This window comes from Panthera uncia, chromosome B4, assembly GCF_023721935.1.
Source record: "Panthera uncia isolate 11264 chromosome B4, Puncia_PCG_1.0, whole genome shotgun sequence".
Classification (NCBI taxonomy): Eukaryota; Metazoa; Chordata; class Mammalia; order Carnivora; family Felidae; genus Panthera; species Panthera uncia.
In genome coordinates, this window is record NC_064809.1 from 77,009,381 (window position 1) to 77,027,652 (window position 18,272).

Consider the following 18,272-nt stretch of genomic DNA (forward strand, 5'->3'; position numbering starts at 1 on the left):
TGACAGACTCGAAGGCCCTGTACCTCAGGATTCCCCCAGTTCGTTCAGCAGGGGAGTGGCCATCTGCCCCATCCCCCTGGTGCAGGGAGCAGTGCGGACGGAGCAAAGATCCATCCTTTTGACCCAGGTCTTGAGGAGAGCTTCCTGGAGGAGGCAGCCCCCAGGGGACCAGCTTGGGATCCAGAGAGCCTTTTGAAGGGAGGAGGGTGGGAAGGAGGGTACCTGCAGAAAAATCCCAGTAAGGACGGGGAGGGGGCTGGCCAGAATGACCGAGTCTCACTCAGCTGGAATATTTCTAGGCGTGCACATCCGTCCTCTTAGACTCTGCACCATGTGGACACATTACAATCTTCAGGAGGGATTTCAAGTGTCTGTTACACTGCGGTCCTCTCGGCAGCGACTAGAGCAGGCTCTGACACACAATAGGGGCCCAACAAATATTTATTGAACTGTAAAGCGCTCAGGAAGTATTTGTTTACCCAAGGGTGTGGGGAAGGCTGATATACAGATGTTTAGAAGGGAAGAGTGTCCCACTGAGGGCAGGCTTCCAAGGCAGTGAGTGGAGGGGAGAGGTGCAAGAGGGAGGGGATTCAGAGAATCAGTTTGTTTCCAGGGGTCTGAATCCACGCAGTGAGTGAATGTGTTTGCGGGTGTTTGACGAGACACGTCTATGTGATGTGAGTGTGAGGGTGTGCTAGTGAACACGGGCAAGTGGGTGTGTTTGGGAACCAAGTGAGGTGGGGGTCGAGTGTGTACAACAGCAGATCTGGGGCTCAGGATTGAGCTTCTCCTCCTCTTCTCCAGCCCCAAACTTTTCTTCCCCAGCATTCCTGGGGCTCAGGGATCCCCCCTAGATCCCTTCTGCAGGTGGGACCTTGGGCTGCAGGCTGAAGGTAGTTACAGAGATTCACACCCGACTTCACTCACTCGTCCCCTAAAAACCTCCAAATTTGCAACCGGCGAGGACCTCCTCTACCTGGGAAGGGGGGGGGGTGTAATAACGTCATTTCCTGCCCCGAAATTACACCGCCAAAGCCGACTCCACCTGCGGTCCTGGTCGGTCCAGGTTATTCCCCTCCCCCCCCCCCCCCCCCCCCCGTTCTGGGAGTGGGGGGGTCGAGGATGGCGTTGGAGGGAAGGTGCTGAGGAGGCTGGGGGAAGGGAGGCTGGGATGGGGGGCGGGAACGGAGGGCGTGGAGTCCCGCCGCGATCCACCTGTGGCCCAAGCTTCCAGGCGACTTGGTGGCGGGGGCGGGGCCTGCCCGGGCCGGTCCCCACCCCCTCCCTCGGCGATATAACTTGAGTCGCGGACTTGACCCCCCTCGTGGCCCGAGCCTGAGTCCTGGCCTCTCCTCTTACTCCTAGAACAGCATGAGCTTCACCACCCACTCCATCTTCTCCTCCAACTACCGGTCCGTGGGCTCGGTGCAGGGGTCCAACCACCGGGTCCGGCCGGTCAGCAGTGCAGCCAGCGTCTATGCAGGCGCCGGGGGCTCAGGCTCCCGGATCTCCATATCCCGCTCCTCTAGCTTCCGGAGCGGCTGGGGGTCCGGGGGCATGGCCGCCGTGATGACCGGGGCTCTGGCGGGCATCGGGGGCATCCAGGGCGAGAAGGAGACCATGCAAGACCTGAATGACCGCCTGGCCTCCTACCTGGAGAGGGTGAGGAGCCTGGAGGCTGATAATCAGAGATTGGAGATCAAAATCCGGGAACACCTGGAGAAGAAGGGACCTCAGGTCAGAGACTGGGGGCACTACTTCAAGACCATCGAGGAGCTGAGGGCTCAGGTAAGGGGGCCTCCCCCGACCCCCAGCCATGTTTGACCCTCCAGTTATCCACTCCCTGCTTCTCCCCCGCCTCCCCCAAGGATAGGAATTTTAATAGGGGTGGGGGTGCCTTGACTCCTTCCCGCTTCCCCTCGCCACCCCGCCCACTACTCCGCCCCCTGCTCCCCAGGTAGGGTGTCGGCAAGCCTTGCATTTCCATACATCCCCCTGTCCCCTGGGACCCCAAGGGTGGCGACTGGGCATGGTTAGGCCCTTTCCCAGGAGGTGGTGGGAAGGGGAGAGGGGGGAAGCCTTGCAGAGGAAGTAGACACATGGAAGGAGGTGAGGCAAGGCCCCATAAAAAGGACCCTCTGGCTTCTGGCCAAATGGAGACAGTTGGAGGGTTAAGCGGATGTGGCTAAGGCTGAGTCATCTAGGAGTAAACAGGAGGCCTACCTGTGGGAGGGGCCAATGGGGGGAGCCGGGGAGAGGTGAGCAGGTGCACCTGGGAAAAAATGCCAGGAGAGGGCCAGAGAGAGGACTTGTTACTTTAGGGCGGGAAGGCCAGCAGAGGCCCCAAAAACGGGGCAGTGGGAGACCCGTGGGAGCTCTGGGATTTGGGACTCCATGAAAGGAGGGAACAGTGTGAGGGACACAGGTGGAAGGGGATAGGTGTTCAAGGAGAGCCTCTGGCTATTCCTTGGGACCAGGAAGTGTCACTCAGACACATAACACCTTCCCATACTCAGCCCATCATTGATTTCCCATTTATGGAGCAACCTCTCTACAATCCCCCAGATCTTTGCAAATTCTGTGGACAATGCCCGCATCGTTCTGCAGATTGACAATGCCCGTCTTGCTGCTGATGACTTCAGGGTCAAGTAAGCCTCAGGGTGCTAGGGAGTTGAGGGTGGGGCCAAGAACGGTCTGTTACAGGCTGGGTCAGGTAAGGGCTCACAGTGGGATCTTCAGCTGTGGTCGGAGCTGGGTGGATAAGAGAGAGTTAAGCTCCATCAGTTTATTCGTTCATGTAACGCAGTTAAAGAATACTGTCCCCTAGGTGCCAAGAACACTGCCCAGAGGATTAGCACCTGATCTTGACTCGGGTTGCTGAGTCAAAATCAGGTCACTGCAAACTCCATAGTTTGCAATGGCCATAGGGGCGCTATTAGGTGGCATGGCCCGAGAAGGTTCTGGAACAGAAATGAGGCCCCTCTGATCGCCTCCACCCCCACAGGTATGAGACGGAGCTGGCCATGCGCCAGTCTGTGGAGAGTGACATCCATGGGCTCCGCAAGGTCATTGATGACACCAATGTCACTCGGCTGCAGCTGGAGACAGAGATCGAGGCTCTCAAGGAAGAGTTGCTCTTCATGAAGAAGAACCATGAGGAGGCAAGCAGGGGGCCAAACAAGTCTGGGTGGGGGAATAGATGGGCCGGGTCACCTGTAAGTAGCTTACAGGGAAGCCTAGAACTCCCAGCCTGGGCTCTCCTGAATCACACGGCTGCCATACTCAGTGGGTCACCTGAATGACAGCGTGAGGGGGTCAAGAGGACATGGGTGAGAGAGCGAGGTGAGGACAAAAGGTAGAAGCAGCTAGCACTAAGGGTGAGGGCTGAGGGGGGAGTGAGAGCAGGTGGAGCCGGCAGGGCTTCCTGGAAGAACATTCGAGGAGCAGGTTTGTGGAAGAAGGGTGGATGCAGGGACAGAGCAAAGTGAGAAGAGAGAAACCACCTGTGGGTGATAGTGAGTGGTGCCGGTTTTTCCATCTGGAGTAGAAAGCCCAGACCTGGCATCGGGCAGAGCACAACACCGAGAGTCTTCTCTGTTCCTGTCTCCAACTGACCCCGCAGGCCTCCTGCAAGAGACAGTTGCAGAGGTGGAGCCTTCCTGGAGTTCTGGACCCGAGTCCCCTCTTTCCTCACTCTGGTCCTCTCTCCTTCAGGAAGTAAAGGGTCTACAAAACCAAATTGCCAACTCGGGGTTGACCGTGGAGTTGGATGCCCCCAAATCTCAGGACCTCAGCAAGATCATGGCGGACATCCGGGCCCAGTATGAAGAGCTGGCTAAGAAGAACCGAGAGGAGCTGGACAAGTACTGGTCCCAGCAGGTGCACGAAGGGAAGGGATGGGTGCCAGGCTAGGAGCAGAGGACTGAGGGTGTGGAAGGGAAGCAGACGGAGGAGGAGGGACCTGAGGACTATCCTGTCCCTGCAGATTGAGGAGAGCACCACAGTGATCACCTCCCAGACTGCTGAGATAGCAGAAGCTGAGAAGACCCTCAAGGAGCTGAGACGCACGGTCCAGTCCTTGGAGATCAACCTGGACTCGATGAGAAACCTGGTGAGAGTCCTCACATCACCTGCCCCAACTACTCTTTGTCCCGCCCTCTGTCAGCCTCAGACCCAGTCCTATCTCAGCCCAAATCCTACCCCCTTCCATTTTAAGTCCCTTATGCTCAGAAAGGGTGGTTTCTCTTTGCATTTTCCCACTGCTCCTACCCACGACCCTAGTATCTGGCACACCCTAAGTTCTCGAAGACATTTCCGAGAGTGAAGGGATGAACGGTCATGGGATTTGGACTGTTCTGCTGAAAAATTTGCGGAGACACTCCCTCCACCCCATCTCGGGGCTCACCCGCCCCTCCTCTCTGCGCCCCTGCAGAAGGCCAGCTTCGAGAACAGCTTGAGGGAGGTGGAGGCCCGCTACACCTTGCAGATGGAGCAGCTCAACGGGGTCCTGCTGCACCTGGAGTCAGAGCTGTCCCAGACCCGGACAGAGGGGCAGCGGCAGGCCCAGGAGTACGAGGCCTTGCTCAATGTCAAGGTCAAGCTGGAGGCTGAGATCGCCACCTACCGTCGCCTGCTGGAAGACGGGGAGGACTTCAGGTAAATGGGGCTCTCCTCCCACCCTCACAAGCTGGGGTCAGGATACACTTCTCCCCAAAGCCTGAGCTTTTGTAACCCACCCCGCCCCCCTCATCCCTGCGCATCGGTGTCCACTGAGCGCTGGGCCGGTGCTCTGTGCGGGCTCCTGCATCTCCAAGGGAGTAAGTAAGAGCTTCAGAGGCTCCCTCCCTGGAGAAGAGAACAGACTGAGTATTGCCCCAGCCGTACTTAGAGCACACGTGGAGTTTGGCTTTGGGTTTCCCTTTTCTGGAGGAAGCGGCCAAACGGAGTGTGGAGATAGAGGCAGGGATCAGGAGGCATTTTTCCTCCTCTTCCTTGACTCCCTTCTACTCTGCGAGCTGTTTGTAACTGGGGCTTGGTTTTCTGTGACAGTCTTAGTGACGCCCTGGATACCAGCAACTCCTTTCAAACCATCCAGAAGACCACCACCCGCAGGATCGTGGACGGCAAAGTGGTGTCTGAGACCAACGACACCAAAGTTCTGAGGCGTTGAAGCAGCAGAAGCAGGCTACCCTTTGGGGAACGGGAGGCCAATAAAAAAATTCAGAGGTCACTTTTGTGTCTTCCTTGCTTGTCTTCAGGACACGTGCCAACACCCTGACCCAGTAGTCCTATCTCTGACCAGGCAGAAGTCACTGCTGACCGCAGGGGGTTCATATGGGGGGGGGGGGGGCTCTTCTGAGGACGCACCTTCTCCGAATGAGGAGGGAATGGTCGATGAGAATTTGTCTTTTCAAACTGAAAAAGGTATACAAGCAACCTGTGCAGAATCCAAAAGGAAAGAAGGAAATCAAATGAAATACTTCCTACCCCACTCCAGAGGCAACCACTTGTAAAATAGTCCCTTAAACTGGACATATACGAATGTGTTTCCTTTTATTTTATGTATGTGGGACCGTACTATTCTGCAGCCTGGACTCCCAAACTCTGCCTTCTTCATCTCAGTGTGTCTTAGACACCTTTCTAAAGCAGTATGTGTAGACCTACCTTGCTTTTTATGCCCAGTTGAGTGAATTTGGAATCTCTTCTACCTTCATATGGAATCCACATGCATATTCCATTCTCCGAAAGGAAATTGATGATCCGCTATTGAGGGAAAAAGCATGGAATTGCAGTAACTTTGCACTCTATCACCTCTCCTGTTTTGATAACCATTTTGATGATTTTTTTTCCTCCCCATCATGCATCTGAATGTCTATATCACATAAATCTTCTCTTAATCTGCAACAAAGAGTAATTACCATGCTCCAAATGCTTCCAAGAATCAGAAGCATGATCTGTATAATGTCCAGTCATGGTCAAGAAACCAATTTGATAGACGATATCTAGGTCTTTCTTGACCTGTTGCTTAGTAATTAGTCCTCCGTCTACTTTGAGCGACGTCGTACAAAATATGACATGTTACGTAAAACTTATTGTATCTGTATAGGAATGCCATTGGGATAATTTTTTTTAGAAGGATCCCCAGAATGATTTTCTTTCAGGTCTCAGCAACAAAAAAACTTAGATTTGGTAGCAAAGGACTATTCTATTTAATCTGTACATTGTACACCCTATTCTTAAGAGCTGCCTGGTACTATGGTGTGTAGAGTACAAATGTACCTAACCCAGGTCTTTTCATGATGGACATCTTGATTGCCAGTAGCTCGGTTTTTACAAAAAGTTGTGATTAGGGGCACCTGGGTGGCTCAGTCTCTTAAGCACCTGACTTTGGCTGAGGTCATGATCTCACAGCTTGTGAGTTTGAGCCCCGCATTGGGCTCTGTGCTGACAACTCAGAGCCTGGAGCCTGATTCCGGTTCTGTGTCTCCCTCCCTCTCCGCCCTTCCCCCGCTCACACTCTGTCTCTCTCTCTCTCTCTCTCTCTCTCTCTCAAAAATAAACGTTAAAAAAAAAAGGTTGCAATTAATGTTAGCTAATATGCTATTAATATCTGTAATTAATATGTACTAATGTGTGAGCAGATCTATAGGACAAATTTCTCGAAATGGTATGCTGGGCTCGAAATGGTATACATTAACGAATATTTAGGAAGTGCCTACTTTATGCCAGGCCCCATGCTAGAGCGCTAACAGCCTAATGGTCAAAAGTTATGTGCAGTTTTGGAGGGCCTGGCTGGCTCAGTCTGTAGAGTGTGTAACTCTTGATCTAGGGGTTGTGAGTTCAAGCCCCATGTTGGGTGTAGGGATTACTTTAAAAAATAAAATCTAAGGGGCGCCTGGGTGGCGCAGTCGGTTAAGCGTCCGACTTCAGCCAGGTCATGATCTCGCGGTCCGTGAGTTCGAGCCCCGCATCAGGCTCTGGGCTGATGGCTCGGAGCCTGGAGCCTGTTTCCGATTCTGTGTCTCCCTCTCTCTCTGCCCCTCCCCCGTTCATGCTCTGTCTCTCTCTGTCCCAAAAATAAATTAAAAAAAAAAATGTTGAAAAAAAAAAATTAAAAAAAAAAATAAAAATAAAAAATAAAAATAAATAAATAAATAAAATCTAAGAAAAAAAACGTGCGTTTTTATCCATTCTTTCAAGAAATACTTGCTGAATATCTACTATATACCAGCTACTCCTCCAGGTACTAGAGATACATCAATGAGTGAAAAAGACAAAATTACTATCCTCATGGAACTCTATATCTTAGAGACAAAAGACCAATAATAAACCAGAAACATAACATAGCATGAACATATAGAAGGTAATAAGTGACCTGGGCCTGGGTTGAGCAGGCAAGGAAGATCACAGTGGGGAGAGTCAGGAAAGTGAAAGGGGTATGCCTGAAGATCTTCAATCAAAATGAAAAACGAATGGGGTGCCTGGGTGGCTCAGTCGGGTGAGCGTCTGACTCTTGGTTTTGGCTCAGGTCATGATCTCACAGTTTGTGGGTTCAAACATCGAGCTCTGCAGCTGGCAGCGTGGAGCCTGCTTGGGATTCTCTTTCTCTCTATCCTTCTCTCTCTCTATCCTTCCCCTGCTCAAGCTGTCTCTGTCTCTCTCAAAATAAACATTAAGAAAAAAAAAAAAAAAAAAGAAAGGCCGAGGGGGCACCAGGATGGCTCAGTTGGTTAAGCATCTGGCTTCAGCTCAGGTCATGAACTCACGCCTCCTGGGTTCACGCTCCGCACTAGGCTCTGGGTTCAAGGCCTGCATGGGGGCTCTGCTGAAAGTAATGAGCCTGCTTGGGATTTTCTCTCTCCCTCTGCCCTCCACCCCCCACTCTCTCCTCTCAAAATAAAGAAATAAACTTAAAATACAGCATGTACTTTACCTAAAATACAGCATGTTTACTCTGCAACCTCTAAAACTATGGGGTCCTTGGTGGAAAAAAGCTAAAGACAGCACTGTTCGAGACCCTTTGTCTGCGGGAGGCTCAGGGAGAAAAAAGCCAGGACAGGCAGCCCTCCAGGCTAGCTGGCATGGGTGTAGGGGGGTGAGGTGTGTCGGGGGGGGAGGGGGGGGGAGCTCCCCAGAGGGACAGGGCGGAAGTCTTTATCACTGCAGTGCCCTGAGAAGCTGCAAAGTGAACAGAGCAAGGGCCAGCTTCCTGAGTTACACAAGACGTTACCTGGAGCTTCTGTGAGCTGGGACACTTGCTTTCTCTGGGTTCCTTGGTGCTGCTACCTGGAGGAAAACATCCTAGCTGAAACCAAGGCACCCCGCTGAGGGGTTTCTCACCCTTCCTAAGCCTACCTCCCCAGAATAACCCTAAAAATCCCGTCCCACCTCTCCTCTCCCCATCCTCTCTCCAAGCCCTGCTTTGTCTATATCCTCCTCCCCAGCATTTACAGGAGTCTACAAGAGACAAAGCCCTGGGGCAGGGAGTTTTACTTTCTGAGATCTTTTTAGGAAAGCAATCAGAGTGGTTTTCTTGCCCCATCTGCCCTACTATTTTCTAGATATGTAAGTGTAATACTGAATGTGCTCTCTCAGGCCACACGGAAGCCCCAGATCTGATGATGAGCCCCCACCTCCCCACACAAACCCCTGCAAAGGGCTGCACAGTCCTGGCTGGCCCTCAGTGTAATTTAGACACGAGGAATCTGGCCTTCCTTGGGCCCCTAAAAAGGAGAGACTGATGGCCCCGGCCACCAGATGTGGGACTGCAAGAAAACGTGGGATGCGGACGTGCCTGAAGGGGAAGCAGAAAGCCCCTGGCAGAGTCTGAGCAGTGCTTGCGGCGGAGTCAAGCTGACCCGGGTAACCCAAGACGATGCACCTGATATGACTATCCCTCCCCATCAGACAATGTCTCCCAGTTCCCAGGGCGCTAATGCATTTGATCCCTATTACAATCCTGTGAGCTATGCGAGGCAGAGGGTATTACTGGCTTTAGCTCAGAAAAGTAGGCACTGAGGTTCCCAGAGATCATGTGACTTGTCCGAGGCCACAGAGCTGGAGGCTTAAGGCAGGAAACCACCTATCCAGATCCCCAGTCCCACGCTCTCTCTTCCGTGTATTCTAACTTAGCCCAGGGTTTCTCCAGCCCTGGCTGCAATTCCAGTCACCAGAGGCATTTTACGAACAATACCAACGCCCAGGTCCCATCTGCAAAGATTGTGATTTGGTTGCCCTGGGGTGAGGACCCAGGCCTCCTGGCAAGTGTTAAAATATGAATTTGGTGATTCCAAGAGGCAGGCAAAGTGGAGACTCCCATTCAAGCTGTGCCTAGGGTCAACACCATGGCCTTCCCTCCTGACGCAGGTCACGGATGTGTGTGTTTTACACTGCACACTCCTGGAAAAGCCCAAGGCCCCTGGGGCAATCCTTCTCATCTCCCACTGGGGAAGATGACCTCTTCAGGGGCAGCCCACTTTGTGGCCAAAAGGGGAATATTAGCAATTCCAAGGTTATATTATGCAGCCGTCTGTTTTCATTTCATCCTTCCTCTGTCTATGCATAATCCAGCCTGGATACTAAATTAATAAATGGTACTGGAAGGTGAAGAACTACGTGGATCACATATCCACTTTGTGGGGTTTTTCAAAGACAAAAACAACTATAGATAGATAAAATGTATATGTACTCATCGGTGTCTATCCTTGTATATGCAAAGATCTCTGGAAGGATACACAAGAAACTTAAATTAATGATTGCCTCTGAGGAGAGAAATTGAAATAGGAGGAAACAAGGGTGCCTGGGTGGCTCAGGTTGAGCGTCCAACTTCAGCTCAGGTCATGATCTCGCAGTTTGTGGGTTCAAGCCCACCTCAGACTCTGTGCTGTCGGTCGGAACCTGGAGCCTGCTTCGGATTCTGTGTCTCCCTCTCTCTCTGCTCTTCCCCCGCTCATGCTCTGTCTCTCTCTCTCTCTCCTCCAGAAATAAATGAAAACATTAAAAAAAAAATTTTTTTTAAGAAATAGGAAGAAACAAAGGTGGGAGGGAGGTTTACTTTCCATCGTGTACCTTTGTACCTTTTGAATCGCATATTACTAATACACATACCAAAAAACTTTTCTTTGTGATCTTTTATAATGATACAGGAACCCACAGCTTTCCGGGGAAGAAAACTGTACGCCCATTTTTGTTGTTTCTGACCCACCCCATCGATTCAATCAGTCATTCCACAAACAGTGACTGAGCCCCTGGGGTGTGCCAAGAACTATTCTAGGAGCTGAGGGTTGAGTGTGAGGATACAGACTAATAATCCTTATTCTTGCGGAGCTTACATTTTATTTCATTACATTTTTATAGTTTATTTATTTACTTTGAGAGAGGAAGAGTACCAGTGGGGGAGGGGAGCAGAGAGAGAGAGAGAGAGAGAGAGAATCCCAAGCAGGCTCTGCACTGTCAGCCCAACTCAGGGGCCCAAACCCACAAACCGTGAGATCATGACCTGAGCTGACGTCAGACACTCAACCAACTGAGCCACCCAGGCGCCCCTGGAGCTTATATTTTAGCAAATGGAGACAGACAACAAAAGATAAATGTAATGAGTAAATTATATTGCATATTAGAAGAGGTAAACATTATGGGAAAAAAGTAGAGCATCAGGGAATCAGGAGTTAGAAGGTGTATTTGTTTCCTGTTATTGCTGTAACAAATAATCATAAACTTAGTGGCTTAACACACATTTGTTATCTTGCAGTTTGTCACCAAGAATGACAGTTTGCGAGGTCAGAATATTTACCTCTTCTAATATACAATATAATTTACTTATTACATTTATCCTTCGTTGCCCGTCTCCATTTGCTAAAATGTAAGCTCCAGGGGGCACCCGGGTGGCTCAGTTGGTTGAGCGTCTGACTTCAGCTCAGGTCATGATCTCGCAGTTTGTGAGTTTGAGCCCCGAGTCCTAAAACCAAGGTGTCAGCAGGGCTGTGTGCCTTCCAGAAGCTCTAGGGGAAATTGATTTCCTTGTCTTTTCCACCTTCTAGAGGCCACCTGCACTCCTTGGCTTGTAGCCCCTTCTGCTATCTTCAAAGTCAGCTGTGTATCTTCTTCTCTTTCTTTCTCTGACTTCAACCACAAGCCCGATCTCTTTTTCAATGAGCGTGGCTTTGGTTTTCAGTTTATAAATGGATCACAAAGTATTTGTCTCTCTCCATCTGACTTATTTCAATTAGCACAATGCCTTCAAGTTCCCTCCACGTGGTCGCACATGGTAGGATTTCCTCGATTTTTATGGCTGGGTTATATTCCACCGCATACGTGTGCCACAACTTCTTTAACTCTCCATCCACCGATGGACACAGGTTATTTCCACATCTTGGCTATTGGAAAGAATGCTGCTATGAACGTGGGGTTGCAGGTAGGTCTTTGAGTTAGTGTTTTCATTTCCTTTGGCCGTATTCCCAAAAGCAGAATTGCCAGGTCATACGGTGGTTTTATTTTTAATTTCTTGAGGCTCCTCCATACCGTTTTCCATAGTGGCTGTATTTGACTGGGTTTGAAGGCAGTGAGGTCTCAGTAACCGCACGTCATGGAAAAACCGTACCTTACCACTTGGGGCTACCTGGAATGCCTTGGCCTTTTGGAGGTAGTGAGTCTTTGGCAGACTACACAGCTGTTAAGATAGATGAGGATGGTGGGAAAAGAGAAATCAAGGGCTCTCTGGGGTGGTCTGGCTGCTTTGGCCACACTGCTGGGATCAGAGAATGGAAATTGGAAGCGCCAAGTTTTACATTCTTGGCTCAAGAGGACCAGGCTGCTTCTAAGACTTCCTACACGAATCTTTCAACTCCTGCAGCCACAGGCCTGATGCGGCTGAAGCCTGACACTGCATCAGCGGTTGAAATCATAGGATGCCTGGATGGCTCAGTCAGTTGAGCGTCCAACTCTTGATTTCAGCTCAGGTCATGATCCCAGGGTCGTGGGGGTAGAGCCGTGCACTGAGTGTGGAGCCTGCTTAAGATTCTTTCTCTCCCTCTGTCTCTCGCCCCTGCTTGGGCTCTCTCTTTTACTAAAATAAAACAAAAATAAGAATAATTTTTAAAAAAAGAAGTTGAAATCACAGCCAGGTGTTCTATGAAAGCCAAGACATTGAGGAGGAATCCTAAGAATGGGAAAAGGAGCTTTGGGACATATTTGAAGATGCTGCATGCCCAGACCATGCTAAATCTCCCTGACTGGCAGAGATAGCCCCTCCTTCTTTGTCTAATGAGGCTGGCCCTGTCTTGCTTGGACATTCTGTAAGGGCTTCACCTGAGATAGTTAATGTATAAGAAATGACTCAGACACAAAACCAGGGGGAAAGAGTACAAAATATGACCCTAGGGAAGACTCACAAGACAAAAGAATTGCAACGATTTTGCCAGTTTATATAGACACAAACTGGGGGCATTTGTATGTAGTTGGATTCTAAGGATGCTTAACCAGAAAGGAAGACACAATTTTAGACTGGGCTGAATTTATTTTTGTGGGTTTATTTATATGGACTCAGGGAATCCAAACTCAGTGTGCTGGCTCCAGCACCCAGGAATGATTTTATTGCTTTCCTTAGTTGTTTGGCTAAAACCTATCTCAGAAGTAGCATATAATAAGTGAAGCTGAGCTATAAGAAATCCTATTGCATAATTCAGAGGAAGGAATCTAAAGATTTACTGCGAAAGGAATGTCGGAATGATTTATCGTGGACAATCTACACACTCAACAGCTGACCACCAGAAGGGAAGCAAAGTGGGTTTGGTTACCTTAAAATGCCACAGGGTCAAAGCAATAATCAGAATGGTCTGACGCACAGGATTGTTTGGCAGTAATTACCTGATCATGGGGTTCTAGTTTTAAATTGAGTGGGCAGTCTGGTAAAGTCATCTCTTATTGTTTTATTATACACGGGACTACTGGTGGCTGGCTTAGTCGGTAGAGCATGCAACTCTTGATGTCAGGGTCATAAGTTCCAGACCCACATGGGGAGTACAGCTTACTAAATAAATAAATGTGACTACCAGAAAAACTTTTAACCATTTACAAATCTATACAAAAAGATACACTCAAAAAACACCATCAACTAATCAAAATGGAATTCGAAAACGGTTTGAGCAATCCACAGGAAAGCAGGAAAAAAATGAAAAAGAGAGCAAATAGAGAAAAAAAATAAAACAGTAGACCTCAGTCCTAATATAACAATAATTACATGAACTGGTATAAATACCACACACAATGGAGTATTACTCGGCAATCAAAAAGAATGAAATCTTGCCATTTGCAACAACGTGCATAGAACTAGAGGGTATTATGCTAAGCAATATTAGTCAGAGAAAGACAAATATCATATGACTTCACTCATATAAGGAATTTAAGATACAAAACAGATGAACATAAGGGAAGGGAAGCATAAATAATATAAAAACAAGGAGGGGGACAGAGAACAAACTGAGGGTTCTGGAGGGGTTTGTGGGTGGGGGGATGGGCTAAATGGGCAAGGGGCATTAAGGAATCTACTCCTGAATTCATTGTTGCTCTGTATGCTAACTTGGATGCAAATTTAAATAAATAAGTAAATAAATAAATAGGAAAAAAGCAAATCAGCAAAGATATAGAGGAAGTCAAAAACACCATCAATCAGTAGGATCTGATTGACATTTAAAAAACATTCCACCAGCAGAGCAGAATACACATTTGTTTTCAAGCGCCCACTGAGCTTACACCAAGATCGACCATATCCTGAACCACAAAAGCAATTCAATGGAGAAAACAGCCTTTTCTGACACAAGAGTGGTGTCAGAACAACTGGACATCCCGAGACAAAAATAAATAAACAAACAAACAAATACCACAGCAACGATCTTGACCCAAGTCTCACACCTTATATAAAAATTAACTCAATGCTGATGACAAACTTAAGAGTAAACCATAGGACTCTAAAACTTTAAGAGAAAACACTTAAGAAAAAACAAAGAATAAAAACAGAGAAATCTGGGATCTAGGGCTAGGCAGAGTTCTTAGACTTGGGGACATCAACCACAAATCCATAAAGACGGAAAAGCTGTACTTAATCAAAATTTAAAATATTTGTTCTGTGAAAGAAGGTGTTCATAGGATGAAAAGATAAGCAACAGACTAGGAGAAAATATTTGAATACCACACATCTATGATGACTAATATCTAGAACATATAAAGGATTCTCAAAACTCAATGGTAAAAAAAAAAAAAGAAAGAAAGAAAATGGGCAAAAGATATGAGAAAACTTTTCCTGAAGAGGATACACAGGTGGAAAATAAGCTCATGAAAAGATGCTCCACATCATTAGCTGTGAGGGAAATGCAAATTGGAATCACAGTCAGATATCACTATACACCTATCAAAATGACCAAAGTAAACAATAGACAACACCAAATGTTGGAGTGGACCTGGAAAAACTGGATCACTCATACATCGCTGATGGGAATGCAAAATGGCCCAGTCACTCTGAAAACAGTTTAGCTGTTTCTTAAAAATTGAAACATATAACCCAGCAATTGCACTCTGGGGCATTTGTCCTAGAGAAATAAAAACTTATGCTCACACAAGAACCTGTGCAGGAAAAGCAACTCTGTTCTTAATAGCTAAAAACTAGAAACAATCCAGATGTCCTTCAACAAGCAAATGAATGGTTAAACAGGGGGCACATCCATGCGGTAGAATACTTCTCAACAATAAAAAGGAATGAACTCTTGATACAGGCCATAGCCAGGATGACTCTCCAGGGAATTATGCTAATTGAGAAAAGCCAGTCCCAAAAGATTGCATACTGTGTGATTCCATGTATAGAACATTCTTGGAATGACAATATTCTAGAAATGGAGAACAGCTTAGTGGTTGGGGTGGGGGGTGCTGATTAAGGAGGAGATGGGGCCATAGGGAAGTGAGTGTGGCCATACAAGGAAAACACCAGGGATCCTGTGGTGATGGACCTGTTTTGTATCTTTCTTCTTATCAATGTCATTATCTTGTCTGTGATGTAATACTGTAGTTTTGCAAGATGATATAAATGGGGAAAACTGGGCAAAGGGTACATGGGATCTCTCTGGAGTATTTCTTACAACTCCATGTGCATCTACAATTATCTCAAAAGTCTTAATTTTTTTAAAACCTGGCACATAAAATGTTACGCATTTATTTTCTCAAAAAATAAAAAAAGTTAATGTGCAATTCTTAACCCTAAACATGTGCGCGCGTGTGCACACCCACACCGAGATTTTTCCTTCTTGAAGGTTATGATAGGAAAGAGCTCCCTCTTATTTTAGGAGAATGGAGAGAGGTCGCAGGTGCCCCGGGACTCGCCCGGGGTTTTACCAGGAGTCTCAGGACAAACGGAAACCAGGAGACCCCTCCAGCTAGAGGCGGTGGGAGGCACGGCAGCCCTGCCCTGGGTACCAGACCCAGCCCGAGCGGGGGCCACGCGAAGCGCGGCCAGAGCTGCGCCCTCGCAGCTGGGGACACCCAGGTGCCACCCGCCGGCACCCTGGGGGCGCGCGGAGGGCGGGGGACAGGGGACGGGGTCCGCAGCGCCCTCCTGGGTCCACCGTCGGCCGCTTCCCGAGGGTGTGGGGACGCAGCGGAAAGCAACAAGAGCGCGGGCAGGATCGCGGCTTCCCCACGCCGCTTGCTGGGAAATGAGGCGAGACGGCTGGCGGCTCAGAGCCCGGGACAACACCCCCCAGCTCCAGAGCCAGTTCTAAAGCAGAATTTTTGAGATCCAGGGTTCTGCTTTCCGCCTGTCCCGGCTCTAGCGGAGCCCACCTCGCCGCGCGCTCCCCGCTGTCCCGGGCTCTGGCGCCTTCCCTCGCTTCCTCTCCGCACCCCACCCTTCCAACCTTGGCTGTGGCTTTAAGGGGAATCCCACCCCAACACAAAGCCTCTTCGTGTTCTTCCAGTTCGTTTCCGCCCCTCGGACCTGCCCACCGAGGAATGCGGCCGTGGAGGAGGCCTCGGAAATGGCCAGAGGAGAAGGGCGCGGCAGGTGCCAAGAGCGAGGGGGTGACCAGAAGCCCGCTGTGGGAATGGGAAGGAAAATAGGCTCCCGATCTGGGAGTGGCCGAGGCCTGAGCTCGTGAGAGGCAGACCTTGGGCTAGACTGCCTGGGTTCAAATCTCTGGTGAACCACTCACTAGCCGAGTGACTGTGGGCAGGTTCCTTACCTGTCCAGGCTTAGTTTCCTTTGTCCTAAAATAAGGCTAAAATAGTGCAATGCCCCTTGGAGTTGCTGAGAGGATTAAATGAATGAAGATATACAAGGTTTTAGGGCCCTGTCAAACCCACAACAAGTGCTATATGAGGCTTGATGTTATTATAAGTAGTTGAGCACCAGAATTCAGGGGTCCTCTTCCCAGGTTCCATAACTGCCGCTGCCCCTTTCCTCTCTGGAAGGCCTGCCACATAACCTCTGGAAGGTACTATGCATTGGTCACCAAGAATGGTAAGGGTGCTGGGCAGCCCCACCCACCCACCCAGCCAGTCCCCTCACCCTGGCCCAGGTGCCTTTCCCCTCTCCCAACCCTGGGGAAAGCCTCAGCCCTCCTTGATGAAGGGAAGTAGGGAGAGGGATGTTCTGGCCTCACCTGGTCTGGATCACCCATCTGAGTGAGGAAAGCTGGGAAGGTCTAAAATCTGAATCCAGTCCCAGGCCTGTCACTACTTCTGTGACCTCAAGTCAGCCACTCTCTGGGCCTCAGTTTCTTCACGAGTGAAATAAAGACATTCGTGTGTGTGTGTGTGTGTGTGTGTGTGTGTGTGTGTGTGAGTGAGTTCTCTGCCCAATGTGGGGCTTGAACTCGCCACCCTGAGATCAAGAGTCGTATGCTCTACCGACTGAGGCAGCCAGGCACCCCAAGACATGCCTTTCTCGAGCCCACATTTATTAGATGTGAGACACTGGCCTGGCCTGCCCTATCTGAAGAATGGCTATGAAGATCACCCGGAATAATGCAGGTAGAGGTGAGTCATAAAGTTCTATACAGTTCCATACATACTACAATCCTCACATTATAATAGGCCTTCCAGGTCACCCTCTGCTTGTCTTCCCACTCCCCCCACCTTCCACCCATAATTCCCTCCAGGAGATTAGGGATTTCTGTCTGCTTCATCTTCAGTTGTAACCCCAGCACCTAGCACCATGCACATAATAGGTGGTCAATAAATATGTGCTGAATAAATCAATGAATGGTTCAAATTTGGCCTCTCCAAGTAGAAATCCTCTTTCTGGCCTTCCCAACTTTTTCTGTACAAAGATTTTAAACCAGCACAGCCCCCTTGGGTACTCTAGTTATTAGAACATTATCACTGCTTCTACTAGGCTGAAATCTGCCCCCTAACCTTCCAGACTCAGCCTTGCCGGCTAGAGCTACCCAGAGCTCCCTCTTCCATAAGGGTTCATGTGTGAGTGATTACTATTATCCTAACCTGGGTAGGGGGAGTCCAGAGCACTGTGTAAGGATGAGCCCTGCTGCTGGCCTCGGCCCCACCTGCCCCAGGCATGAGCTGAGGAAGCAATCCTCGGCTTAGGAACATCTCCAGGAGGTTTTTCAGCGATCCTTGGGTCTTGGGAGTCTGTCGCTACCAAAGGCCCTGATCAGAACACGATGAAGTGTCTGGTGCTGCAGCAAGAGGGATTTAGGGTAAACTGGGGATTCGAAGGCATTATCCTGCCCTGGGCCCAAAGCCCACAGAGTTCTCCCCCACCCCTTCCTCAGGCAGCAGGGTTGAGCGGGCCTCTGCCACATTGGCTGAACTTTCTCCATCACGCACCCACTCAGGAGATCTGAAGCCATGCATTTACGCTACTGAGCTTCCCCCCAGGCCCTTCCCACACACGCCTGTGTTTGAGTCCTGCTTTGTGTCCACTGCTAGAGCTGATGATTTACACTCAAGGCCCGATGAAAAGGCTGGGGAGCCAAGGCCAAAAGGGGACAGGAAGGCAGAAGCTTTGAAGCCACCCAAGTTTGAGGAGTGCATTCCAGCCCCTTGGGGCTCATGGCCCCCCACCCAAGGTAGTCACCTTTGCCAGACATACGCTGTCCCTTTCCCTCTTCTTCTTCCCTACACCGCAGGGGCCTCTTCCAGGATTCCTTCTCCACCTGCATCAACTCTGCACTGCTCTGCCCCCATCACCCTGCCCCACCCCCACTGACATCAAAGCAGTGTTTTTCAAACTGCAGGGTCTGAGCACAAGAGTTGACTAAGCAGCACAA

The 18,272-nt window shown here is 49.5% G+C and overlaps 1 protein-coding gene across 1 annotated transcript; it reads left to right on the plus strand.

The window, feature by feature from the left end:
• Positions 1 to 1,314: 1,314 nt before the first annotated feature.
• Positions 1,315 to 5,254, plus strand: KRT18 (keratin 18). The gene is made up of 7 exons (XM_049625559.1): positions 1,315 to 1,788; positions 2,566 to 2,648; positions 3,005 to 3,161; positions 3,715 to 3,879; positions 3,986 to 4,111; positions 4,433 to 4,656; positions 5,050 to 5,254. Exons 1-7 carry the CDS (start codon positions 1,372 to 1,374, stop codon positions 5,168 to 5,170), a joined length of 1,293 nt encoding a protein of 430 aa, XP_049481516.1. The 5' UTR covers positions 1,315 to 1,371; the 3' UTR covers positions 5,171 to 5,254.
• Positions 5,255 to 18,272: the final 13,018 nt, after the last annotated feature.